The 27,245-nt window shown below is 43.8% G+C and overlaps 1 protein-coding gene across 5 annotated transcripts in view; it reads left to right on the top strand.

The window, feature by feature from the left end:
• The window catches only part of SATB2 (SATB homeobox 2), a 138,292-nt gene that overhangs the window by 84,412 nt on the left and 26,635 nt on the right, over positions 1–27,245 (top strand). For all 5 annotated transcript variants that reach the window (XM_071434586.1, XM_071434585.1, XM_071434589.1 and 2 more), the window contains 3 exons: positions 470–942; positions 11,959–12,171; positions 16,712–16,867. In XM_071434586.1, coding sequence (XP_071290687.1) covers positions 470–942; positions 11,959–12,171; positions 16,712–16,867 — 842 coding nt within the window. The remainder of the gene's footprint in view (positions 1–469; positions 943–11,958; positions 12,172–16,711; positions 16,868–27,245) is intronic.

The following is a 27,245-nucleotide window of genomic DNA, read 5'->3' as shown; positions in this document are numbered from 1 at the left end:
ATGGGAAGAAGTGCCATGAGCTGCACAGGGAATGGCCTTGCTTCCATTCAGTTTGTGTGAGTGGATACCAATTTGAGTTTCTTTCCTTTGCCTAGATTCCAGGGATTCTGAAACACTGACCACTTTTAAAGGTTAATCAATTTGCTGTGACAGATTCAAATGTTAGTAATGGTATAAATAGAAGTGTCCAAGCTTTTTTCTTTTAGGAAAGGAGGCTAGGGAGGATTCCTGCTGTTGGTTTGTAGGGAGTCTTCATGAGCTGTGGATGAAGCCTAAGAAGTCTGAAAGAATGTTAATTATTCTTGTTGCTTTTACTTTGTGTTTCTTTTGCTTATGTTTCTATGATACTTCTGTACAATTGTAGATTTACAAAGTAAAGCAGATGCTGTTGTGTGCAGTCACCTGCAATATAATCCCTGCCCTAAGTGCAAACTGAAATGACAGCAACATAATTTTTCTCTTTTAACAGTGGAAAGAGTGGAAAGAGAAAATCTTTCAGACTATTGTGTTCTTGGTCAACGTCCCATGCACTTACCAAATATCAACCAGCTGGCAACTTTGGGAAAATCTAATGAACAGTCTCCTCACGGCCAAATTCACCACAGTACTCCAATCCGAAACCAAGTGCCAACGATGCAAACCATGATCAACCCTGGGCTCCTGTCTCCTCAGCTCAGTCCACAGCTGGTGAGGCAGCAGATAGCCATGGCCCATCTGATAAACCAGCAGATTGCTGTCAGCCGACTCTTGGCTCACCAGCACCCACAGGCTATCAACCAGCAGTTCTTGAATCATCCACCCATCCCTAGAGCTGTCAAGCCAGAGCCATCAAATTCATCGGTGGAAGTCTCTCCAGATATTTACCAGCAAGTCAGAGATGAGCTGAAGAGAGCCAGTGTGTCTCAAGCTGTCTTTGCAAGAGTAGCATTCAACCGCACACAGGTACCAATTTCTATTCTATAACCAAGAAGGGGCAAAGCTGTGGCTCTTGTGGGGCTGTGTGGTTGTTGCAGGTCAGGGAAGAGGGCATACCATTGAAACATGTCAAACCACTCTCAGTCTTTTCTCCAGTCTCTGTCGGTTTTGAACAAGGCTGTTTCTTCCCGGAACAGCTGTTTGTTTGCATTTGGCCACTCCTGTGCCATTACTTGAGCTTTGTTCTCTAGCAGTCATTCTGCTCATGGGAGTTCTTCCCTGAGCTCCTCTCTGTGGTTATAAACCTCCATATTTCCCCCTGCCTGATTGCCAGGAAGAGGTAATGAGAGACTGAGAGTCAGAGGTGTTTTTGGGATTCCTACTGGTGCTTCCTCAGTTCCTTCCTGTGGTACAACTGATGCCACAACTAGTGCCAGAGGCTGCTCCCACAAGAAGTGTGTAAGGCAAGTGTGCTGGGAAAAATGTCTGCCTTTTGTAGCAGATTGTGTTTGCTTTCATACATCTGACACAGGTTTTCTCCCTCACCTAGTGAAATGCAGATGTTGAAATGATTGCATGATAGTATCAGCTCAAGCCTGGCACATGGAGTACCAGGGTGAATGTGTACTCAGAAAGACAGGCCGTTTACATTTATCCTACAGGATGCAACATGTGATCTCTCAAATGTGATACGCTGTAGCAAGGCTTAAGAAATAGAATGTGGCTTAATATTCAATATTGGTACAAATAGCTGGAGTTGTTATTTGAAGTAAGATTCACCAGTAAGAGAAGAAAAGGGGGAGTATATATCTCTAGGAGGTCTGTCCCATGCCCTATACAGTACCGTCGTCTGTTCTCCTAGATTAATGATTTTCTTTGGCACTGCCATTTTGGAAATGCCATGTTATGAGGGAACTAATTAAAGTATGGAGCACATTTTATTACTTCCCTTCTTCCATTAAATTCATAAGATGGCTACACTCAGAAAAAAACACTTGAGTTCTGGGGTTAGCCTTGAGGATATCAAATGAAAACTACATAGGAATGCATGAGTATTTCCTCTTTAAAATGCTGCTTTTAATTTGAAAAAGCTTTTCATCCCTCTGGGATCATAAACCTGTTGTATATAAAGCCTGGTATAATCAAGGTGGATGGTATTGACAGAATGACATATTCTGAACTGGAGTGAGAGGTCGGCAATAACATTGCCAGTGAGGGTTTTGTCACTGTCAAGGAACATGAAGCTCTCCTTCAGCCACACTGGGAGACCTGGGCTGGTAATGCCCAAGTCTGCTATTAAATCAGGGGCTTGTTCCCCAACAAGAAAGATATTACCTGCTTCTTAGCCCTCCATCATAAGTAAATCGATGTACATCCTGATTCCAGAACAGGCAGGTCTTACAGCATCCGTAGAAGATTTGCACATCTCACAAGTGTTTTGTCAGTCAACAGTGCCCTAATACAGAAGACCAGTGGTCTTACGTAGAGTGCATCATGCCCCCAGGAGCCATCCCTGTAGCAAAAGAGTGTAGATACACACTTAAGTTTCCATGTCCTCAGCTTTTAATTCCAACTCAAATCAAGCTCCCCTCACATAAAGAACTGTTCAGGGTATTAAGAGGGGCTCAGGCAGTCAGTGTTGCACTGCATTATAGAAGGTGTGGGATATTTCCATACATCCATGGTGGAGAAGCAAACTCTGTAAAAGGCACTTGGAGTGGAAATTTAAGTCTACTCTCACCTCCTTGCATTCCCCATGCTGCCTCTGAGGTACAGAGAGGTGCATGTTTCTCTCTGGAAAGGTTTGGGTTTGTTGCATTTTACAGAAGTGCCAGCATTGGAAACTGGAGGTCTGTTGTTTCTCCTGATGGTACCAAATAATAGATGCTGTGTGCCAGCCAGCTAATAATGGCATTAATCACTGCATTATGGGCCACTGCTTAATTTTTCTTCATGGTAGCTCTGTGGTGCACATTAGCCTATAATTAAGTATATCTTCATGAAATATGTACTGTGAGGCTTGTTTAATAGATAAACTATTCTCTAATTTATTTTAAAGTCCAATGACCTACATACTCAATGCTGAAAAGCCCCTTCTTACTAACATTATTTCTCCCCTGAGACCTTCCATCTGAGCAAATCTGTTAAATGAAGTAGAGGAAGCTTTGATCCAAACTAGGCTAAATCCATCGGAACAAGTGGCTGACACTTGTGTGTGTGGGAGGGAGAACGTGAGGAGGGTCAGAAGATGGAGGGATGAAATTGTATGGTTTGTGAAACATCCAGATCTTCTCTTGAAGTTGGAAATACATAACTGAAGACAGCAATATTTGCTTATACCTGTGGCCATGTTGTCTGCACACATGAAAACAAGCACTTCAGGCTGTGTGACAAGTTCTGTACATGTCCTACATGTACAGACTGTAGAGGGTGAGGAGGTTTTAGTGCACAGAGGGAGCTGATCTCTCTCCTTGGTCTCAAACAGTGCAGTTTAGTCAAAGGCTGTCAGTACAGTGCAGTCCTGGTCCAGTGCAGGCTGGAGTTCTCAAAAATGCCAGCCTGGCTGAAGCCTGCATTGTCTTTACATCAGGATAACTTCTAGGAGATGGGTGGCCCCTGAAAGTGTGCGTTGGCCAGTGGAGATACTCTGAAATGAGAGGCAGGACAAGGGGACCTGATAGCCAAGGTTATGAACTTCTTCCTGGAGGAGAATACACACATGGAGTTTGGCCCATCTTCGGGGCAGAGTCCTTGTACCGTCCTACAGTTTATTGTCTCCTAATATAGCATTCAGATTGCAACCAAAAGGTTGTAATAACCAGAACTTGCTTATTGCAGGTTTTAATGTTTTGATAAATTGGTAGGTAATGTTGGTTACAGGAAAAAGTAGGACTAAGATGACTGTTTTAAAGGAAATGCATGAAAATGCACCTTGTCCTTTGCTGGAGAGCTTTTCAGCATATCTGGAGGGGCTGAAGTGATCCCACTCTTCAGAATACAAACTGGAAAATAGGTAATTTGAATCCTGTTCTGCATAAAGAAAATGAACGTATTATTCTTGTCCTTGTTGGCTCAGCATTCCTCTTTGCTGCAGGCTCTTGGAGCTGTAGTCAGGACAGTTTATTGTGCTCTTCCTAAAGAGTCCAGACAATTTAAATCACTTGATCAGTGAACTGCTGCTCTCCTTGGGAGTGCCCAGTGGACTGCAAAGCCTACAGACTGGAGGAGTGTTTCAGTTTGTATCTTTCTCTTTTTTCAAGCATCTTTTTTTTGCCAATGTTGTGATACAATAGCCAAAACTAGTAAAATGTTTGGGCGAGTGGCCAGTGCTTGTTTAACTAAACAGCCTCTGAAACTGGAAATATTCTTGAATCTGAGCTTTTTAAATCAAGTTGTTGTGGGGCCAGATACAGAGGTTTGGATAAAAACATCATCGTATCCAGGCTGCTTGTAACTTTCTTCCCAAAGAGCACTGCTCCCTCCTTCCTGCCCTGAGTAGCTCCATGTGGGAGCGTTGGCTTCCCAGCCTGCAGATGGGAAAGCAGCACACACCCAGCTCAGCTCCTGCCTGGGTAGCTGGTGCCAACCACTTTCTTTGGATTAAAGCAAGTAACAGCCTGAGGAGGAGGAAACTCCACCAGCTTCACATGTAGTGAAGTTTATGATGAAATCAACTGCACTGATTCTCCATGGTAAAGGGATTTGGTCACACCTTGGCTGCAGGTGTGGTTTGAGGTGTAGGGGAACACAGGATTGATATTGGGTGTTGCCCCAACTTCTGGTGAAACTGCAGGCAAGTCCAGGGTCCCGCAATGAGGAAGAGGGAAATAGCTCTTATAGGTGCTATAAACCTTCTTATAGGTGCTCCAAACCCTCTTATAGGTGATCAGTGACACCTTTGTTGGCATACAAAAGTGTTACTGGTCACCTATAAGAGAGTTTGGGGGCTCTGACAGCAGGAGTGTGGTTGCTAAGGAAGTAAGGCTGTGGGTTGTGACTCCTTGTTTTAATTCTGCTTTCTTTGGCAAAATTCCCCCAAACAGGAGTGGGTTCAGAAAAGAGTCCTCTACAAGGCATTAAGACCAGAAATATGGTTTGTTGAAATAACTGACTCTTCCACCTCTATTTGCTTGTGAGCCAAATCCTGGACAGAATTCCTTTTGCAAATAATTTTCCCTTTAACTCAAATGAGAGGAACACAAGGAGCTTTAATTCTCTGCCTGGTATCTAGTGAGACAGTCACGCTGCATTCATTGCTGTGGTGTCTGCCCCATTGTGCACAGACTTTCAATTAGCCAGGCTTCTGGTTTGGGTTTTTGGGGGAGTTTTTGTTGGTTTTTACCCTCATAGAAAACTCCCTCTTATAGCATGAAACCCTTTCATGCTGCCTGCTTGTTTTATTCTTGGGTGTAATGTGGCACAAGCAGTGCTCTGTTGTACTCGTAGGAAGGAAGGCAGTCTGTAAGGGAAGTGCTTACTTTAATAAATTGCAGATTTTTTGTACATGGGATATTTGTTCCAACAGTGGGTTTTGCACTGCCCAAAATTTCAGTTTCAATTAACTAAATTGTATTCAATAGGCTGAATGAAAAGATCTTAAGTAGCATGTGAGTCAGGCTTTCAGAATGAGTGCTTGTAGGAGGTGGCTGCTGCCTGCTCAGCTGATGCACAGGAGTCCTGAGCCTTGGAAGCAAAGGCACAGATCTACAGTGTGCACAAGCTGTGTGTCTTTGCTCATTTCCCAGCATATTTCAGGATAAAGGTCTGACATGCATGTCATATAAATGGTGGCACTTTGTGACTGCAGGTGGTCGGTCTTTCTCTGCCTCCTTTTCCTCCTGCATCCACATTTAGATCCGCATGCACATCCTGTCTTCCCTCATAAAAACAGATACCATAATAAAAAAGAGGCTTTATTAAACTAATGCAATAAAGCCGTTTTCTTTGAGGATTTAAACACTTCATTTTTAATAATAAAAATCAAATTGTCATTGTTGCACCCTGTATAAGTTTTATTCAAATCAGCCTCTAAATGCTTTGTGCCTAAGCAGCTCTCTCCTGAGATGTATGCATTTTAGCATTAGTTAAATGAGTTTAAGAACAAGGCTCATACTCTGGCTGTAGGCACTGAATCTGAAGATCAGAAGATTTCTTCTAAATGAAGGACTGATGTGATGTGTACACTGAAGTGTGCTGGGTGACTGACTGTTGGTCTCCCATTCATGGAGAGTTAGTCTCAGTCAGAGTCCTTCAAGTTCTGAGGTTTGTAAAACTGATAAAAATGTAGCACCACACATTTTGACTATTGAGAAAGAAGAGCTGGTCAGGGAACAGGGTGCAAAAACACTTTTGCCTGATGGAAACAGTGACAGAATGGATATGAAGGTGCTTGGTTTGGCTAACCACTCAGATTTTTCCACTGATTATCTAAAACAATTTTGTTCAGCAAAATTGGACTGGACACATTGCCAGGATAAGCATTTCTGATAGACTTCCAGCACTTCTGCTTCATATCCTAGCTGGAATTAGGAAGAGATGCAAGGGAATGGAAACAAAGCAGTGAGCATTTGAAAAGGAGCTTGCGTCCCAAGAAACCTACAGGTATTTCATATAGAGGTTCTTGGTGAGTGCTAAATACTTAAAAGGCAAAGAGAAGTATTTCAGAATTGTTGAATGTTTGTTGAATCTTGTTCAGCCCGGCATACAATACTGAAGGTGAGACCTGGAGTAAATGCAGAGGCAGAGAGATGTCATGGTAAAATCCTGCCTTGATGTGAGAAAAACACAGTGGGTGGAAATGCTTTATTCCTTGAAGGGTTGTGAGAAGTCAGTGCTTCTGCTGCAGAGCTCCTGGACTTACCTGCTGTCTCCAGCTTGCAACTGCAAGTAGGAGACAACTGTAAATATAAATAGTCATTTTAGCCTGGCAAAATCAAGTTTGTTTTTGTATGCTCAAGGTACAGTTATGATGTAGTTTGGTGGAAACGTGTAGCTAACCAGGGGTTCCCTGGGTGCTGCCTTCCATGCTGGAAACAGGCCTTGTGTGCTGAGAGGGGACAGGTTGACATCACTGACCTCTAAGATCCAGATGTTGAAATAGAATAAATCTCTATATTTTCTCATCCTGTTGAGGGTCACATCTATCCCTGATGGAAAGCAGAATAGCTTTTCTATTGAGACTTGTCAGTATAAGTGCAGGGCTTAAAAATACTTGGAACTTTAGGCACTGCAGAAGCAATATTTTTCTGGTATTTCAGCATTTTCTCTGTTGCTCTTGGCCATAGCTGAAGTATGGAGAAGCACAAATAGACTGAAAGTCTGAAAAAGTGTTTATGCTTTTTCAGTCTTTCATATATATAATTTCCTTATCCAGAACATATAAACTGAGGTTTAGCACATTAGTTGGGTTTATTTAAATTTTTGCCTTGGCCAGTGTTTTGATTGTCCAAAGCCTGTTCTGAACCTCTTTAACATTAGTGCCTGGTTTTGTAGTCAGATGGCTTAGGTCAGCTTATAAGAGGGAGAGCATGACTTCTATCCAAGTAATTGAATGTGATGTGTGTGAGTCTCTTGCTGCCCCATGGCCCTGGACATCAAGGACACGAGTTCCTGGGCTGCACTCCAGCAGCATGGTCTTGCCCCCAGCCAGATTGCTTTCCAAAAGTTCCATTGCAAAATTGTCCTGCCTTTGGTCACCGGTAGTGCAGTCTGCTGTCCCACTGAGCTCTCACTGCAACCCTTTCCAGGCCTTAGCAGGAGCCCTTTGGGAAGAGGGCACAGAGGCTTTGCTCAACTTCTGTGTGCTTTGGTCAAGTCTGGGTTTGTCTCAGAGGCTGGTCATTTGGTCCCCTGGGTGTTGGAGTCACATGGAATAACACTCGCTCTACATTGCACTGCATCATCTCTCAGAAACTGCTTAAAAAAAGATTAGGTGCCAGTGAGGTTGGAGTTGTTTGTCCTGGAAATGCTGTAGTTAATAAAAATAAAAGAAGTTCACAAATGGGGTTTCATAGAAAAATGCAAAGCAAACCCCTGTGACAGTGACTTTGCTGGCCTGAGGGGACTGCGTTTGAGCTAGTTTGAAAAAACATGCTCAAAATTACTCCTGCCTTAAATAGATTCAGTGACTTTTTTGTTTTGATTGGATATGTGCTTTTTTCTCCACCACAGGTATTATTTTTTTAAAGTCAATTATGGATCCAGTGTGTAATTTTAAAAATAGTGCAAGTTCCAAGGGTAAACCAGGCTGTGCAGAGCCCTTGTCTTAGGGCGATCACACCCCTCGTTTGCAAGCACAGCCTGTGTGAACATTAAACTTCATCAGTTGCCTCTTCAGCAGCCGGTTTAAAAATGATGCAGAGGAGTGGAAAAGCAAAGATATTATCAAGCTACATGTCCTAAAATGTATCCTGGGAGCTGTGTTCTATGTAGAAGATCTGTTTTGCTATTTAAAGTTATACTGAGACTTTCTAGTCCCTGAAGATGATCTTTTAGGTTTGCAGAATTGGTTACTCTGCAAACTGCCAATTTTTTTATTTTTATTTTTTAATACGTGAGATGTAAGTAAGTTGGAATGAGCTAATTTAGCCAATGGAATTTTATAAGAAATCTGTGAATGCTGTGGGTTTCCCTCCCTCACCCCCTCCAGTAGAAACATAATTTGGAGAAATGAAAACAGTCTCTGGCTGGCTTTAGGGCTTTCTCAAAAATAGAAACAGTAGGGTTTGTCTGGCTGGGCCAGTTTCCTCACCACACACCTGGTGTATATCACTTTAAAAAATACATTATGCCTCATTAAATTACAATTAAATGAAATCATGATCATTTGTTTTTCTGGAAGGAAGATGTTTTGCATATTGAAAGCCTAATTTGTTGCAGGTGACAAAAAGGCTGAACAGATTATTTAATATCACTTTATTTTTTATAATGTTGCTCACTGGTTAGTTTGCGTATACTTCAGTAGCTCAGAATTATATTATTGTCAACGCTATTGCTCTCAAGACACTTTATTTTATTATCCTCCCCTATCACTCAGCTATCTGCTGCTGCTGTTTACCGCTGTTGTTGTTTATCTTCAGTTGCAGGAGGACACGAGATTTGTCCCTCATGAGTCAGTTTTCTTATTAGCTCTCCTGCTGTTTACATGGTTCCTAAGCTGCCAAAGCACTTAGAGGAGCTGCAGAAAAACCCTCTTGGCAGGCAGGTTTCCTACCTGTGGGCCTGGAGCGGGGCACGGGGAGCAGGGCTCGCCCCTGCCAGCGGCTGCTGGGGAAGCAGCGAGACCCCCTGGAGCAGGTGCCTGCCTTAGGAGGAGAGGCTCCCAGCCTGCTGATGGAACAGGAATAGTGCTGCACAATACTGCTGTGTCCCTCTAGCAGCTCAGGCTGAGACCCTCTTGGGAGCAGCAGCGCAGGCACCAAATCTACAGCGGGAAAAGATGTTTGTGGTGATAAATCAGAGCCTGCAAGCACAAGGGTTGGTATCTCAGGCAGTGAGATACATCTTAGTGCCATGAGCAAGCCACTCGTACCTGTGAGCCTCTGATTTACATACAGAGTCAATGACTGCATGGAAAAGTAATTGCTGGCATGCTTTCACGTATGTTTCTGCTCTCCATTTTTGAAATTGGACCATAAATTTAGTGAGGCTGAAATGGGAGGGAGAAAAAAACTGTTTCAGAGTCAGCTCCAGTAGCTTTCAGGTCCCTTTCTTTCATACGAAACTCATTAATTTTTGAAGTTGAGTTTTTCTTCAAAAAAAGGTTTTATATACATATCCTTTCAAAGACACAGGGAATTAGAAATTTAGAGAATCAATGGAACCAATATTTCCTTTATTTACTTCATTTAAAGATTTTTTTACTCACTTCAGGGGAAATTTTAACAGGGACTTGCATTGGTCTTGGAATCATGCAGGTTGCGGCTTCAAGCTCCTGTATGTACTTTTTGGTTAACCTCCCCCAGCCTATGAGCCTTTCAACTTTACAAAGCTTTTCAAAATGTCCTTAGCTTCTCTGAGAGGTGGTAAACCCTGAAGAAGAAGCCAGATATGAGCATGCAGTTATGTTGAGGTCACACAAAATACCAGAGGACAGCCCAGCACTGCTGGTTCCCAGAGAGCAGACCTTTTTCACCAGCCAGCTTCTCTCTCACATCCCACTTCTGAGTGGTGCTAACCATGCTTCCATTCCCAGCTTCAGTCCTTCTGGTGCCCACACTGATCATTGCAGAAAAACGTAATTGGGAGTGTCTCAGCTTGATTATATAAATGAGAGGCTGAAAAGATGGAGCCTGCCTTCAGGTTGTGTGTGGAGCTTGCTTTAGAGCACAGCACTTGTGGTATAAACTCTGCTGAAGTAGAGGTTTCACATGTGTATTTTAGTATAGGTGTTGAATGGCAGATAAATGCAGGTACAGGTACGTCATTTATTGGTCAGTTGGTTTTCTCAGGAAGACTGGTAAATAAGGTCAGTATATATGAAAAATGTTGGTGTTTGGTTAATTGGCCAACTGTAGTGACAGTGCTTTTAGCAAGGCTTTTTGAAAGAGGCTGTCTGATATGGAAGAAAATAAATGAAAACTAAATACTACAGGGCTTGGGGTATGTGGCTGCTTTCTAGTAACATTTTTCTGACAAGAAAGGAGTAAGGCTTGCCTGTCCTTGGACCCTTGCCTGGGTCCTGGCTGTGAAGTAACTGCAAAACACTCGTGTCAGCAGCCACAGCGGGGCCGTGTCGGGGCCGGCAGGGTCCCTGTGCTGCTGAAGTGCTCCTCTCCCAGAGGAGCCCTCCAGGGTGAGCCCACCAGCTCCCACTGGGATTTCACAGGGCTGCTGTGGCCAGCGTTCCTGGGAGCAGCAGTGCAGCCTGTGGGTGACACGGGAGCAGGAGCAGTGTCACATGGCTCAGGGAAGCAGATTGGCAGAATAGCCTTTTGAAATAATGAGCACATCGAATTGCATGTTAACAGTAAAGATATCATTTTGATATGTTACCATAAGATGTAAGTAGCCTTGATGGACAGAAATGCTCCCTCTCTGCTTCCTTGCACCCCAGTACATTAAAACAGGAATAGTTCAGAAATTTGCTGTTCCTGCTATTTGGAATGAAGTCCCAGTTTGTGAAGTGTCGGATATGAGGGAGTGCCTGGGGGGAAGCTGGTGGCACATGCTGTGTCCTTGGTAGTTTCTGTGGGCCCTGATCCAGACTTGTGTGTTGTGCCTTTAACTTTTAGATAATCTGTGGAACTATTGAGTGTGAGTGCATACTCTTACACATAAATTTAATCCCATCATTAGATGTAAGCCTCTTTTAATGACATTTTATCTCTCCAATTCTTTTATTTTTTTACTCTTTAATTTTTAGAAATGCTGTGTAATGGCTTTTGTAAAAGCTAGATTAATGTGGTGTTCATTCACAGTTGCAATGTGAAGCCTGTGGTATTTTAAAATGAGGCATGAAAGAATGGGTTAAATCCCTGAAGCTAGATTCGAAGGTTTTATTATTGCTTCATTTTTCTCCTTTCAGAAATGACTGTCCAAACTGAAATGAGCGGACTGTAACATCAAAACCCAGCCAAACATTTTTCTTTATAAACCTCCTGCACTGTTTAAATGTCGAAACTAAATTTACCAACCTTGGCAGATTTGTCAAAGATGAACAGGATTGCCAAGTGTTCCCTGCTTCAAGTAAAAAGAGAAAAAGAGAGAGAGAGAAAGATCTAACAGCTCCTAAAATATTTGCAGCAAGCACCTGGTGATAACTGCAATTTCTTCTAACCAGTGCACCTACCTTCCTATCCAGCATCTCCATACTCAGAAGCTTATTACTGTGCCAGAATAGGACAGTCCCAAAATAAACCCCAGCCCCCAGAAGACAAACACTTTCCTACAAAATATCCCCTCAGGGAGAGCCCATGAGATTCTGATGTAGATTCTCAGTATTGCAACCCAGCTGGTTACACTAAACAAATTTTTAAAAACCAAAGAAACCCATCAACGCATGACTGGCTTTTTTTTTTTTTTTTTTTTTTTTTTTTAAACCAGGGTTTGTTGTCAGAAATCCTGCGTAAAGAAGAAGACCCTAGGACAGCTTCCCAGTCCCTCCTGGTAAACTTACGGGCAATGCAGAATTTCCTCAACTTGCCTGACGCGGAACGGGATCGTATCTATCAGGATGAGAGAGAGAGGAGTATGAACCCAAACGTGAGCATGGTGTCTTCAGCTGCCAGCAGCCCAAGCTCCTCCAGAACACCCCAGGTAAGATGCAATCCTTTGCTGCGTGTTTGTTGTCCAGATAATTCCAGGAGTTTCTGTCCACCCTTGCCCTATCTGTTGCTCCCTTTGCCCACATGAGTTGTGGAAAATCTTTTGTAAGATTTTGTTGTGGCTGTTAAAGAGACATTTAGTGGATGTCAGCAAGACACTGTGATGATCATTCTATCTTTAATCAATACCATGAGGCAAAAGATTATGTAGCATTAGTGCCTGAGGAGTGCATGTGGGCATTACATGCAGGCTGTTGATATATGTCCATTAAATGGCTATTATAGAATATATTATATGGAAAGACAGTGCATGTAGCTTTTTACCTGTTTTGATTACATTCTTCAGAGCACAGGGAATTTCTGGGCTTCTGGTTCATATATGTTGCCATAAAAGTGTCTAGTGAACAGAGGTCGATAGTGCATTAGATGGATGTTGTTAGAAAATACTGTGCTCCATATTCTGCATAGGAGATCATGGTCCCTGCATTAGAAATTTTTACAAGCAAATGTTTGAGGTACAGAAACTGGAGATGGACAGTGTGCTGGGAAGGAAGATGATGCTTACAGCTCCCAAGCAGCTGTTATCTCATTCACTTAACTGCATGTGTTTATTAACGTGCTCTTGCCACCCACTCTTCCCTGGGTAGGTTGTTCTTTGCACTAAGAGGGAGCATCCACAAACTACACTGTAATAGTCACCCACCCCTTGTACCAGGATGATGCAGCCCCACACGTGTACTCTGCAAAGTGAGGGTGCTTGTACAGGGCTGCTGATGAATTCCTATCTTGACATTTGCTTAACTTAAGTTTCTAACAGTTCAGACATGATGTATCAGCTCTAGCACTTAACTGATCTTTAGTAAATAGGCCTGTGTAACCCTTCTAATAATATCAATGATCACTTCTCATTGCATTCTCTAGTCACAGCTGCTAAAAGTAAGCAATCAAGCACTGCTGGGGGAGTGAAGTTTTACATTCAAACTGACCATCCTTAGAGAAGGTGTGTTGATTTTGTAGAAACTGTTGAGGTTGTTCAGTTTAACCCAGACATGTAGGTGCACTTCACCGAATATGTGATGTAAAGAACTGTTTTCATGAAAGCAAGTTTATCCTGCCAACCCAAATTTGGCACTGAATTTTCATTACATGGGAAACTCATTGTATGCTCCTTATCTTTTATAGTTACCTTTAGGTGAAAATAAACATATAGAGAGATTTTAATAATGGGTACACTATTTTACTATTTAAATAGTGTAGCCACTTTCTGCATTGGTATCAATTCATTAAAGAAATAGCTTACTCCTGCATACATTTATTGCAATAGGTTTTGTACTAGAATCAAGCACCAAAAGAAAATTGAGAGTTTAGATGCAATCTGGTGAGAAAAAAAAAAATGGGAACTCTTGCCCCATTTTATTCCTGTGTTGAAATATGCCATTTTCCCATGCTCTAGCCACAGCCAGAGCATGATTTAAAAGAATGGATTTTTTTGCCTGCCTTTGTAAGAGCGAAATGTTGCTAAAAAACCATAGTCTAGAAGTATAAACCAGCACATGTTTGCCTTATTTCAGTTCGAAGAATCCAACAGAATTTTCTGAGGTTTTTGATCAGCAAAAGCAGCACACAAAGGTTTGTGTACCCAGTGCTTGCCTTGTGCCCGCTGTGTAACATTTCCCCAGCCCTCAGAGGGCCAGCACCAGTCAGCACAGGTGCTGTTTTGACAACTTAGACACCTCTGCAAATGAGGCTCTTCCCAGCTCCCGGGCAGGCAGCACGGCTACTGTGCTTCCCCATATGCCTGCTCTGAGTTCTGACGAGACAAACGCCGTCCTCGCAGGCAGCAGCTACCCAGACAGCTCCCTAACCTACCCTGCAGCTCTGGGGTGCTCTGGGGCAGCAGGGGTAGGAGCTGTACCAGCCTTGCAGGAACTGTGTCAGTGTGCCAGAGAAGGTGATGGAATGGCAATTGGAAACGTGGTTTCCATAGATACCGATACCCTGCAGCAAGGCTTTTGGGATTGAGTGTGCTGGCTGGGAGAGGAATGGCAGATACCTGTGGAAGTGCTCGTGCTGGGGCTGTCATGCAGGCAGGTGTAAGGGCATGCAGAGTAACCCAGCTCAGCTCTCTGTGACTCTGAGCCAGCCCTAAGCCACCCTTTTGTGATATCCCTGGCTCAGGACCTACCTCAAGGTGAGAACGAGAGATTAATCCAGAAAATGGGGTCCAGTTGCTGTGGGGAAGATGCTCTGAGCTGTTGGGAGTTGTTGTATGCACACAGAACTCCAGCAGTAAGGGGCTGGGTTGCAGTGCTCTGACACTGTGGTTGCAAACACTTTATCTTTTTTTCCCCACTGTTGTCAATAAGATGTATCAGTAGTGTCAAACTCCTTCGAAATGTCAAGACCAGCTTTGAATCTAGACTTCTAACATTAAATACTTTATTTTAATGACTTTTGCTTGGTATTTGCCCTTCCTATTTTGGTGATTAAATAAAAAAGCAGCTTTCGGGGTGTGCAGGGCAGGCTTTTTCCTGACATATGGCTGTGGACCTAGAAGTGTAGGAGATTCATGCAGGATGGAGTTATATTTTAAATCTTTCTTTTACATGCTAATTTTGTTCTTCTCAGGATCTCAGACATCCATAACAGCCTTTGAGGCCATGGTGACCTCAGCTGCTGTGCTAGCCAAAGGCTCCAGTGCCTGGGAAGACTTTTTTATACCCAACAAATCTCCATTAAATCAGTCCTGACAGACTTGGACAGTCCTTCTCCTTTCCATGAACTCTTTGTTGTTTTCTTACATTTCCCACAATTGCCCTAACTCTCACCTATCTGTAAGCATTGAATTTCAGAGCAGGGTGTCCCTGCGGGTCCCTGTGTTGCACTGTACCCAGCTCATGGCCTGTGGTTGGCAGTGGCTTAGCCCTGGCCTCCTGGGCCGTGGTGGCTGGGCTCTGCCCCAGCTGGTGTCCAGCTGCCTCTGCCTGCACACGGGGCTAGCCTCAGGGAACAGGAAAATCTTATTCCCTTTCTGTGTCAGGCAGGGAGCAAGCCCAGAGCAGTGCCTGCTGAGCCTGGAAAGGGAGAAGACACAGGTTGGTTAAGGCTTTATCTCAAAGTCGTAAGGAAGAGTGATTAGTCTAGTGTGTTGTCTTAACTGATTTTGGCTCCATTATTAATGTGACCCCCATACAGAAGAGATGTCAGGAAGAAGAAGATTTGGAGTAAACAAAACAGAAGAAATTCAGAAGGTTTGGTTTTGCCTAGTTAACCTTCCTATTAACAAGTAAACATTTGAGCATGTCTGCCTAGTTAAAAATTAACATTAGATGTACTCTAGCAAACGTCCACTCTGACACAAAAACGGGATCCATCTGAAAAGGTTCATAATTGGGCCAAATATGAGGGTCACTGGGGTGTATGTGTGGTTTGGGTCTGTTGGGAACTGTGAGCTTTGCCATTTAGGTTGTGTGCTTTCCTAAGACCTCTATGTCTCAAGACAAAACAGAGATTTTGTATCAGTAACCCACATTTCCCTTAAAATGTTAAGGGGTGCAGTGATCAGCCCTGGTATCTCTCTTCTTTCAGCCCAGGAAAGTAAATGAGATCTGTCTCCAGGGGAGACACCCAGCAGCACACTGCCCTCACTCCCTCTCCTGCCAGTGCATTCTGGGGACCACCAGTCCAGGGGGCTTTAAAATGGACATCCTGTAGCAGTCTTTGGAGCTGTATTGACAGAAGCCTTGCAGGGGTAGTCCAGCCCAGGGAAAGCACTGGCAGCGTCTGTTATTGTCCTTCATTTGTCACAGAAGCTGATGGGAAATCATTCAATTAAAAGGAGTGCAGTGGAATACACAAAATCTCAATATGAGTTTAGGAGAATGAGGGCAGCACATCAAAGGCATGCCAAAGCCCAGCTTTATGAAATGATTTTTTTTTTCCATTTCCACTGATTTCCTAGGTGAAATTAGGTGACTGTCTGGCTAGCATAATGATGATAAGGCTGGGAAACCATACATACTCCAGTGACATACGTATAGTTTTAATAAAGGATGAGGGAGACTTGAGGGAGTGCATTAAATTGAGTAATAATTTATTATTTAGAGACCTCTACCCATTTACTCATTTTTTCTGGGAGAATTGGCTCTTCCTCCAAGGTGTAGGCCACTTCTAGAGAGAGAGGGGGAGAAGGTAGAGCCTGGTGGCTGTGCTGCAGTAGCTGGCTGGCAAAGCCAATGTCAGTGTGTGCCTGCAGCCCAGTGCCCCAGCTACCTATCCTGTTGTTGAGCTGCTCAATAAACATGCTGGGAGAGGGAGAGGGGGAGGCTTGACAGGGCCTTGCATGTCCTATAGGAATGCACTGCAATTATTTCCAATCACAATTAACCTGATTAGAATAATGGACAGGAAGTGTCCCTCTGTAGCTAATGCAGTTTGGCATCAGCTGACTGAAATCCTTTGATAATTTCTGCACAGATGGCTGGGCTGAAAGCAGCACTTTTTTAATTATTATTTTCATGGTCTCTTGGTAGGCCAAAACCTCGACACCAACAACAGACCTCCCCATTAAGGCGGACAGCGCCAACGTCAACATCACAGCTGCCATTTATGATGAGATCCAACAGGAGATGAAAAGGGCCAAGGTATCTCAAGCTCTGTTTGCCAAAGTGGCTGCCAACAAAAGTCAGGTGAGTGGTATAGGGGATTTCATTGTTGTGGGGCTTTGTGGGGTTTTGTTTTTAAAGCAAGCGCTGGGTTTGGGACTAGATCCATCTCTTCCTCCTACCAATAAAATTACATCTGTTCCTACCATAATAATAATTTTCATCTCTGGGGAACCTGTCATGTTTGGCTTTTGCCTGCTTAAGTGGTTTCCTTTTCCCTTTTAAAAGTGGCTGAGGAAAGGGTCAGTTCACAGCCAAGCTTTTTCTCCCTTTTTGTACAAACATGTCTGTCTTTTCCCATGTGTGGTATATAACTTACACCTCTGCTAGTAGGACAAGGAACTTCCAAAATGGTGGTATCCTACTCATTCAGCAGGTAATGAAATTGCTTTCTCAAGTGGTTAACTGAGGGAAGGCAATATTAGGCAGGTGTTTCCTTTTTAGCATGTTGTATGTGCTGCATACGGTATTGCCATGTGAATAATTCACATTGGATCCAATCATTTTTACAAAAAGGCATGAGAAGGCACTGCAGTGAGTTCTGCTGGATTCATTTCTACCTTGGGTGTAAAAAATACATGCGAGCAAACCTAGGTCGGGGTGAAATTCTTGAAGAGAATCCATTAATTTAAAAATTTCATCCAGCTCTTTAAAAAAATATAATGCACCAGAAGGGATTTTGTGGAAAGGAGGACAGATTTTTTTGAAGGTCAGCAAGTGGATTGTTGGAAGGAATTGAAGGGCAGCAAGTGGATTGTTGGAAGGAATTGTTTACTCAGTGAAAAGAGCTGCTTCTGATCCTGGATGAAATGATTCAGTTCATCAAGGAGAGGGCATCAGTATGCACACAGAAAATGCACAAATGTGCACGTGACAATGAGAGAGTGGGATAGAAGTATCTAGGTGCATGCACTCTGAAAAACACACACTTCCCTCTGTGCAGGGAAACAACATTATAGTCATTAAAGCAGATGTAAAATAAGCAGTTGAAAGGCATATAAAGAAAGCATCAAAGGCTATCAAAGCACATGGGAAAGCCTTGTCCTTCTTACAGGTATTTTTTGTGTCCTGACACATGGAGAGCTGATTAATTTTTCCTTCTTAATGTAATAATTTATTTTCTTTGCATTTTACTTTCTCTTGTCAGGATAAAGGGGTCACAGTCCCTCTAACCCCCAAACCAAATCCCAGGCTCAGTATGAAATACATAAAAGGAAAATACCATGGAACCCTCTTAAACTGTTAAATGCATAAAAATCTCATGTACCACATGGCAAAATATAATGAGAACTGGAGCTGTTAAACGAATAAAGCTGTTAAAAGCATAATGCCACTTGGCACAACTACTGTGCATTTAACGGTTTTCCACTGTGTAATAAATGACATATGTGGTAAACGTGCAGTAAATATAAAAACTGCACAATTGATTTTGCAAACGTGCCCCTTATTCTTTGCTCCATGCAGATATCAAAGTTCCACCCAGAATCCGGACTGGACAGCTTTTAATAAGGAGTGTTTTAACACAGACCGAATGCCAGCCTCTCTGAGGTTTGGCTTAAAATTGCCTGCAAGCTTCCTGTCATTATACCCAGAGGCTTCTTGAAATAGAGAGGGACTGAACCACCCAACAATAATTTGGGTGGCTCACCAGCTTTGGTCTGTGCCAGCTTGAGTGCACTTCTCTGGCAGCATTGCACACCAGCGCCAAAACAAAAATAAGATCTGTAGTCTTTCACGTGGAAAAAAAAGCAGGGCAGATTTTGAACACCAGATGCAAAAGGTTAAGAGCAGGATCCACAAATGTTACTGTTTAAAGCAGAGTTACTGCACATAAAGGTTTTGTTTCTTCAGCAGCAGCGAATAAAGAAGTGTTTCTGAGGCTGATGTTTCTTTTGTTTCGCAGCCTTGCCAAAGCAGTTCTGGCTCCCTGGGATGGCCCAGCATTTGCCATGCTGAGATGTCATAGCGCTCTGCTGGAGCATGAAAGTGGTTTATGGGGACACTGGAAGGCAGGGACAGAGGAAGTCACAGCCAAGAACCACAGTGTTCAGGGCCACCCCCTGCCTCAAAGCCCACCTGTGTGCCTGCCCCTGGCCTGGCTTGGTGTGCCTGTGGTGTCCTGCCGCTGGCTGGGGAGCTCTGTGGCCCGGAGAAGTGCCAAAAAGCAAGGACACAGCTGCCTGCACGGGGGAGAGCCATGGTGGCATGGTCAGCCTTAGGTCTGGCTTGCATGCAAACTAGCAGTTGGGTGTTCCCAGTGCTTTGCACAGGCCAAGCTGTGCCAGTTGTGGGAATTTCTGGTGCAAATGCTGCTGATTTCAGCAGCTGAGTTACATGGTGGGAAGCGCTCATTGAAAACTGCCCATGTTTGCAGAAGAGAGAGTTTGAAAGGGGGGAAAAAAGAGCTAGTCTGAGGCTTTGCTTGGACTCTCCGCCAAGGTTCGTTCACTTGCTATTCTCCACAGGCCTGGCTTGTGTTGTGTTGGCTTCCTCTATTATTCCCTCACCCCAGACTACTGAGAGGCTTCCAGTTTGCTAACAAGGCATGTGTTATGTTGGGCGCTGCTGTTCTGTCAACAGCAATCCACGGTGCTGTGAGATCTTCACAGTTTTAGCAGGCACTGAATCTCCGACAGGGATGTTTTGACATTTTATACGCAGGGCTGTGTGTCATGTACCCGAGAGAACATCCAGAGGCTACAGAGACCTCCTTTCCTCTTCTGTCTCTGTACAGGAAGAGTGGTACCCACTGAGAACAGTTATTGCAAGAGGCATCATCTACTGGTGGAGTTAATTGATCTCTAATTTAACAAGTAACCATCTTCATTCTTAAGTCATGGCAGTGTCTCAGCAACTGAAGAGAAAGGCAGTTTCTAGAAACTGAGGTTGCAAATCACAGAGCTCACAAGTCAACATAAAGGAAAGTTTCAGGGCCTTATGGAGGTACCAAGGTAGTATGGTGAGAATTCTTTAAGGGAATACACCTTCATAAAGATTTCAAGCCATTCATTTTAGACACTGACTTATTCGTCACTTATTCATCTCATATGCATTTTATTCCTTGCAACTTATATCTAGATCTTTTTAGCCTTTGTGAAGTGCTGTGCATCCCTTTGTATTTTTTAAGCCAGCAAGAGCTAAGAGCTCAGTGCCCTCACAATACATCCTCCAAAGCTGCCCTCTTATTTTAGTTGTCAGCTCTTAGGGATGTACCAATGGACAGCAGGATTGTCTGGGGATACTGCCTGCTAGTGCCCTTTTAGTGGCTAAACCTGGGAGCTGTATTAGCACATTGGGAATGTTTCTGAGTGTGGCTGAAACACCGGGGTTTGGTTTCTGGTCTACCCTTCAGGCTGCCCTGGTTGTACTTAATTCACAAGAAGACAGGTTTCTGGTGTGCTCTTTCAGAGAGCTTTGGTGGCCTGTGTGTATGCAGAGCTGGGCAGTGGGACAGGCAGAGACTTTGGATTGTGTTTGGAGTGTTGGTTTTACAGCTGGCTTCTACATTCAGTTCCTCAACTGCTCTAGAGTACAACTCCAGGAAAACCCTTTCCCCATGACCGTGTGACTCTGATGCTGTGCAGCAGCATCACCCCTTTGACCTCTGCTAGTGAGGGTCCTGTCAAAGACTGTGCTGTGCTCAGCAGATTTTTTTTTCCTTAGTGTTTGCAAAATGGGTAGTAGGAATGTAGTTCTGTTTGTAGTAAACAATGACTATCAAAATAAATAAATAGTGGGCACTGATGGCCAGAGCCATTGTTGACAGTCTGAGGGAGGGCAGAGTTTGTATGAACATGGAGATCAAACTTCCCACAGCTCTGCCAGGGTAAGAGACTCTTAATCAGCCTGGGGTGGCATAGGGGGAAGCATGTTGCTGGGGATCAGCCCTGGGAAGGGCAAATGGAACCTCCACCAGTCCAGTGAAAACAAAAGGTATAGCCTTGAAAGTGAAATTCCAGTTCAAGAGACTGGAGTTTATTCCAGTTGGACCACAGTAAAGCAAGAGAGACCCCTTGGAGCAACATTTGAAAAAATGTTAAGCTACCAAGGATCAGTCTCTGTATTATATTTTTATCCTGTTGAAAAGCAAGCAAACAAAGAATAAACTTGGTGAGAGTTAAGAGTTTGGGGGCAGAAAAGCCCTTCAGTTGAGGCCCTTGTGGTGAAAAAAACCCCAGGCCTATGGATGAAAATCACTGTGATAATTCTTTGCCTTTCCTCTGACTTTCCTTTTTCATGTCAAGATTCCTGCCTCATTTCCAGCTCTCTGGCCAAGGAGGGTGTTTGCCCACAGCAGGATCCCAGGCTAGGTGGGAGTCCACCCCATGGCTGCCTTCCCATGCCCTTATCTCCTGCTCATCCTCCAAAAGGGAAGTACGGGAACTGCAAGAGGAATGAGCAGTGGCACTTTGAGGAAGGATTAGCTTTAGAAACCCTTAATTTCATCCCTTCCTCTGTTTCCTTCCCAACTTACATTCCCTTGTATTCATTTGATAGGATGGGATGCCTTCTCTCTCCCATTTAGCTTATAATAGGTGTTTTATTGGCCTTAAACTAATTAGCTTCCAGTGATGATGAACAGCAGCTAGAAAAAGCAGCTGGTGGTGAAGATGTGGAGTGTGTATTGTGTGTGCATACAGGGCACTTCTTACAGCCTTATTCTCAGTGCCTTCTTCATGATGCTTTGAATCTCTACAGCTGGGGTGTATCTGTTGTGCTGATATGTTGATGTTCTTGTCACATATGGAGGAAATGCAGAAAGACATTTCTCTCCTTGACTGAACTTAGAATTTCTTCTATGTATCTTTAGACTAGAGCTTATTTTTCACAGACTTGTATATCACAGTGTAACCCCATCCAGGACAAGTGAAGTGGGCCCATATGAACCTCATGGGGTTTGACAAGGCCAAGTACAGTGTCCTGCACCTGGGTCAGGGCAACCCCAGTATCAGCAGAGGCTGAGGGATTAAGGGATTGAGAACAACCCTGCCGAGAAAGACTTGGGGATGCTGGTAGGTGAAAAGCTGATAAGGAGCTATAGAAGTGCACTCTTAGCCGAAAAGACCAACTCTGTCCTGGGCTGCAGTCAAAGCAGCGTGACCAGCAGGTTGAGGAAGGTGATTCTGACCCTCTGCTCTGGTGAGACCCCCTCTGGAGCACTGCATCCAGCTCTGGGGTCCCCAGCTCAGGAGGGACTTCAGCTTGTTGGGGCAAGTCCAGAGGGGGCCACAAAAATGATCAAATGGCTGAAGCACCTCTCCTGTGAAGTCAGGCAGAGAGAGTTGGGGCTGTTCAGCCTGGACATGGAAGGGTCCAGGGAGCCTTCGTTGCAGCCTTTCAGTACTTAAATGGGGCTTATTTATCCAGGCCTGTTGTGACAGGTCAAGAGTAAATGGTTTGAAACTAAAAAAGAGTAAATTCAGACTAGATATATAAGGAAGAAACTTTTTACAATGAGGGTGGTGAAACACTGGGGCAGGCTGCCCACAGAAATGGCAGATGCCTCATCCCTTTAAACATTCAGGTTGCTCTGAGTCCAGCCTGATCTATTGAAAATGCCCCTACTCATTGTTAAGGGGGATGGACTAGAGACCTTTAAAGGTCCCTTCCAACCTAAACTATCTGTGATTCTGTGACAGCATCTGCAGCAGTGCATTGGCCTCTCAGCAGCTGAATGAATAAGGGACAGTTGTGGAGCTGGGACTTTGCTCACAGAGCCCTTGGCAGACCCAGGAGCTGATGGTGGGCTGCTTGCCCTAACCACAATCCCACACTTCCTCTCTAGTGTGGGGAGAAGCCAGTTTGAACTTGGAATGCTGGATATTTCCTCAGTGCACAGCATCTTTCCCTCTGAAGCCGGGAGCTCTAAGCAGACTTGGTGTTCCCATGAACCTAAGGTACTTCAGGACTCATGTCTCATTCCCTTTTTTTTCTTACAATTTCATGCTTTATGAGGCTAGTGAGAAACTGGCCCTCATGAAAGTGCTTTGCATTTTCTGGGGAGGAAAAGTACCAAGCATTTCAGAAAATCCAGACTGTTGAGTGATTAACCTTGAACTATATCAAAATTCTCCAAGTAAAGCTTCTCAGGTTCAGTCCCCCTCCCCCGGCCCTCATCAAGAATTCATTGAAGTCATGACAGAACTCTCCATTACAGTTAGTCTTTTATCCATTTCAGCTTTCTTGATTAGGTTATCTTGAATCATTAGGGGGTTTATTTATTTTAATAGACACTTATTGGATTCATGGTAAGAGAGTTTGGCGACTAAGGAACAAGAGCTGAATATTATCTAGCTCATTTTGCACTGTGGAGTCCCAAACTAAGCAGAGAGAAGAGATGCTGGGGAAGTTTGGCCAGAGGACTCCTGTGATCCCATGTGGGAAGGGAGCCTTCTCTGAAGAGTGCATTTCTTTACTAATCTTTCAAGACTTGCGTCAATCATTGCTGCTTTTTTTTCCTTTTGTCACATATGTTGACATTTTCTGCACTGATGATGTGGGTGAGGAAACGGCCTTTTACATTTATTTTTGAGATTTATTCCTGAATCAGTCTTACTAAAAACCTCTTCATTTGCCTACTCATGCTTTCACTGGAGACCCTAGAAAATGTCAGTGCAGACAACTAACTGTATTGTTATTATTGTTGTTACTATTGTTATTAATTTTAATGTAAGTGCAGGGAAACACAAGGTCAGTTAAGCTGCAGGTTTATCCATGCTCAAAGCAGAACAGCTGCCTGTGACTAAGTCACTGTGGACACCCAACTGCCACCTCCTGCAGTGGCTTTTGGCAAAGTGTAAACATGGGCCTGTACTCCAGCATGACTGTGAGCCTGAGCTCTTCCCATGTGCCTTCTTTGTCCTTGGTCAGAAATGTGGTCCTTGGCAGGCTGCAGGACAGCAGATCTGCGGGAAGCAGTTTTGGGGGTCAGTGTGTTTGTGCACATCTGTACTGAGTGCTGGAAAAACTGACCTTACTGTAGTCTGGTACATCTGGCTGCCCTGCTCCAGGGTAAGCCCAGCAAAAGTGAAAGGGTCAAGCTGCTAACAGGGCTCTGGGATAAGTGACAGAGATATGGCTCAGGATTGCTGCACCCAGCTCGCTGTCCTTGAGGGGGTTTGAGGGCGCCAAGCCTCACACTTTGGTGTTCTAAGCATGCTTTTTCTTTAGCAGCATATAAGCACAATGGGAATGGCTGGCTTTCTGCAGATTTTTGTTGTTTGCTTAGCTATGTGTAAATGTATTTGATTGGAAGACAGAGAGGTTAAAAATAGGACATTAATATGGTACTATTTTTTTAATCAAACAAAATGCTTAGAAAATGTTTATCTTGTCTCATGAGAACAACAAAAACAGAGGCCACCACTTCTCTGCAGCTCTCTTTAATGAGCTAAATTGGGCTGCATTCTTGATGCCTCTAGAAGTTTTGGGGTGAAATAAAGGAAGTTCTGAGCAGAATTCCTTGAAACCACAAGCCCTGGGTGTGCCTGAATGTAGAGCCCAGAGCATCCTTTAATTGTGCTGTTTTTCCTCCTCTTATTTTTAATGGAAGACATTCCCGTTTGAGAACCTTAGAAGCTGACATTAAGGGCTGGATTCTGCCACCCATATTGACACTGGTGTGTATCAAGCTCTCTGGTAGCTCTGGCAGCCGGGGGGCTGTTTGTGTGGTGGAGCAAGACCTGTGATGTGCAGAGGAGGCAGGACCAGAAACACAGCGTATTACGGGTCTGGGGAGGAGTGTGGTATTAGTTAGATTTTTCAGAATATGTTCACAGAAATTGTATTTGCTTGCAATGCAGTGAGCTCAGATGCTGTGGGTGAGTGGGGGAAAAGGTGGTGAGATAGTGTCTCCTTCACTTTTCCTTCTTCATGCCAATAAATGTAGCTATAGATGAAAATTCACTGTGAATGGCTGTAGCTCCAAAAGTTTCTGTATGTTAGCATTTCTTAAATGAAATAATTCTCCTGGAAAGCTCTGTGTAACATACACAGACCCCAAAGAAATAAATAAAACAAAATTTAAAAATTGTAACCAAAAAACGCCAAGTTGAGATTTTTAACAGTAAAAGGAGATTTTGTGTATTAATAATTCATGAGTTCTCATTGAACATGCACGAAGAAACGGTGCTATTCAATAGAGAATACTGTCATCTGTCACTGTTTTATTTGACATTTACACTTTTTTTTTTTTTTTGCCTGGTACTGCAAAACTTTCTTGGATGGCGTGCTAAGATTATTTAAATAAATAATTAAAAAAAGCCGATGCAGACTTTTCATCTGTGCATGGGGAAGGCGGTTACTTGCAGCCATAAAGAACGTGTGAGTAAGCTGCAGCACGCTGTGTTTTCTCACATATTAGTCAAAGCTATTGCCTAATAAACAGCCCCATAGATGGATAGAGAGGGTCTTGAATGAATACTTGAATAAAGAGAGGGAAGGATAGAAAAAGAGTAGCAAAAGGACAGACTTGATGCAGATAAGTGTACACATGCACGCAGTGGGTATGCGTGTGTATGTGTGGGGGTGAGCGAATAATGGCTCTTGTGAAGAAAGCTGACACAAATACATTGCAAAAATAAATATTTATAAAATGGTGTTGGGGGAGATCCAGTCTCACACAACATGAGAGAAGACAGGGCATTTAGCACAATGACAATTCAGTTAGGCGCACCTTGCAATTTCTTGCTAATATTAGGCTCGTGGAAATCTTTCTGCTCTGTAGGTTAGTTATTATTTATAAAAATCACAGAACCAGCTGATACATTCATAAGCTAATTATTGTAGCAGCTGGGTACACATGGTGCAATATGTCTGAGGCTGTGAAGTATCACAGATTTCTTGGGGCCTGCTGTGGTGGGGGTGTGCTGTTGAAGGCTAGATCCCTTAATCTGATCAGCCAAGCAAATACTTTGTGGGGAAACTGGATTAATATCTCTCTAAATACCATGGATGTGCTTCACCTTCAGAACCAGGCTCCTTTAAACGTGCCATTAGCTTATCTCCTTTGGGAAATGGAGAAGTTCTCAGGTGTCCTCAGGATGGCGGGGTCCTTGCCTGGTGCCTCCCTTTGCCAGAAATTAATTTGGTTTGCTCATGTCTGCACACATGGTCACACTGCAGTCTAATCTTTTCCCTAATAGCTCCAAGGTCAGGACCTCGCATGTTGCCAGGCAAATTGAGCGCTGTCCTTCTAAAAGACTAATGGCAGCGAGTGCCTAGTCCGTAATGAGGCCTGTAGTGTTGCTCTAAGTGATTGTAATGAGCGCTGATTATAACGGGACAGATAAATCAAAGCACCGCAGTCACCGTCGGGCGGCCCGGTCTAGCCCTGGGAAGGGGAGCTGGCCCTGCCAAGCTGGGCCTGGGTTCTGCCAGAACCAGGCACCCCATCCTCTCACAGGTCTGCCCAGCAATGGGCTCCAGCTCCACCAGCTACAGGGCTTACCCTGCATTTTCTGCTACACGATGGGTCTTCATGCTGCAGCATCCCCCAGGAGGTGTTAAACATACCTGCTTGAAACAGCTTGAAAGAGTTCAGCTGGAGACTTACTCAGATCACTGAAAACAGGGAACAACAGGAATTGATTTTTTTCTACAGATGGTTTATTTTCCATTTCAAAAATTATTTCCTTGGTATGGAACCCCTGAGAAAACATTGCAAAGATGGGAGATTTTCTTTCTATATTTTCTCTAAAAGAGACAAAGTTTTGGGAGATTTCTGAGCAGTGGAAGGAGGACAATTGAGGGTAAGGGATGTGGCCAAACCACATTAAAATGTAGACTCTACCTGGCTGAGAGATTGCCCAAATACCAATCAAAACACTTTGAAAATACAACACAGAGGGTTTTTTTTCCCTAAGTAAATTATTATATATCTTGTTTTCATCCTTGCCCCCCCACCCCCCAGCCCTCCAAGTTTATTGCAAGAAAAGATCAGGTCTGCACAAATGTGGCCTCTCACTTGTAAAAACAAGGCAGTGTTGTGTTACAGATTAGTTTATAAATCCCTGGTGGCTTCACAGTTCAGTGCCTACAGCTGCTGCAGATGGGCCTGGGTTTTTGTCTCTTCGCTGTGCTGCAGCCGGCAGTTGAAGGAGAAAATGGAATGATCAGGTTATTAACATGTAGGCCATGAGGAAGAGGCTGCACAATGAGAACAGCTGGTGTTGCTGTCTTGGCTGATGCAGCGGAGATAATCAAATCTTGCCTTTTTTGGGGGGGTGAAGGCAGAAGACACAGTGGAGAGTAACACAAACAACGGCTTATGATATTATACACGGGGTTTAGAGTGCACGGTAGAAGTTGTCAATGGCTTACAAGTTGTTACACAAAAAAGCAGTACCAAAAAGCCCCCCCTGTGGGCTGGTAATGAACCCGGCTGTTCAGCTTGCTCTGGTCA

This window comes from Agelaius tricolor, unplaced genomic scaffold (assembly GCF_023055355.1).
Source record: "Agelaius tricolor isolate 1412-34295 unplaced genomic scaffold, bAgeTri1.0.p SCAF_10, whole genome shotgun sequence".
In the NCBI taxonomy this organism is placed as follows: Eukaryota; Metazoa; Chordata; class Aves; order Passeriformes; family Icteridae; genus Agelaius; species Agelaius tricolor.
The sequence above is the reverse complement of the archived record's forward strand: the minus strand, read 5'-3'. Positions and strand labels throughout refer to the sequence as shown.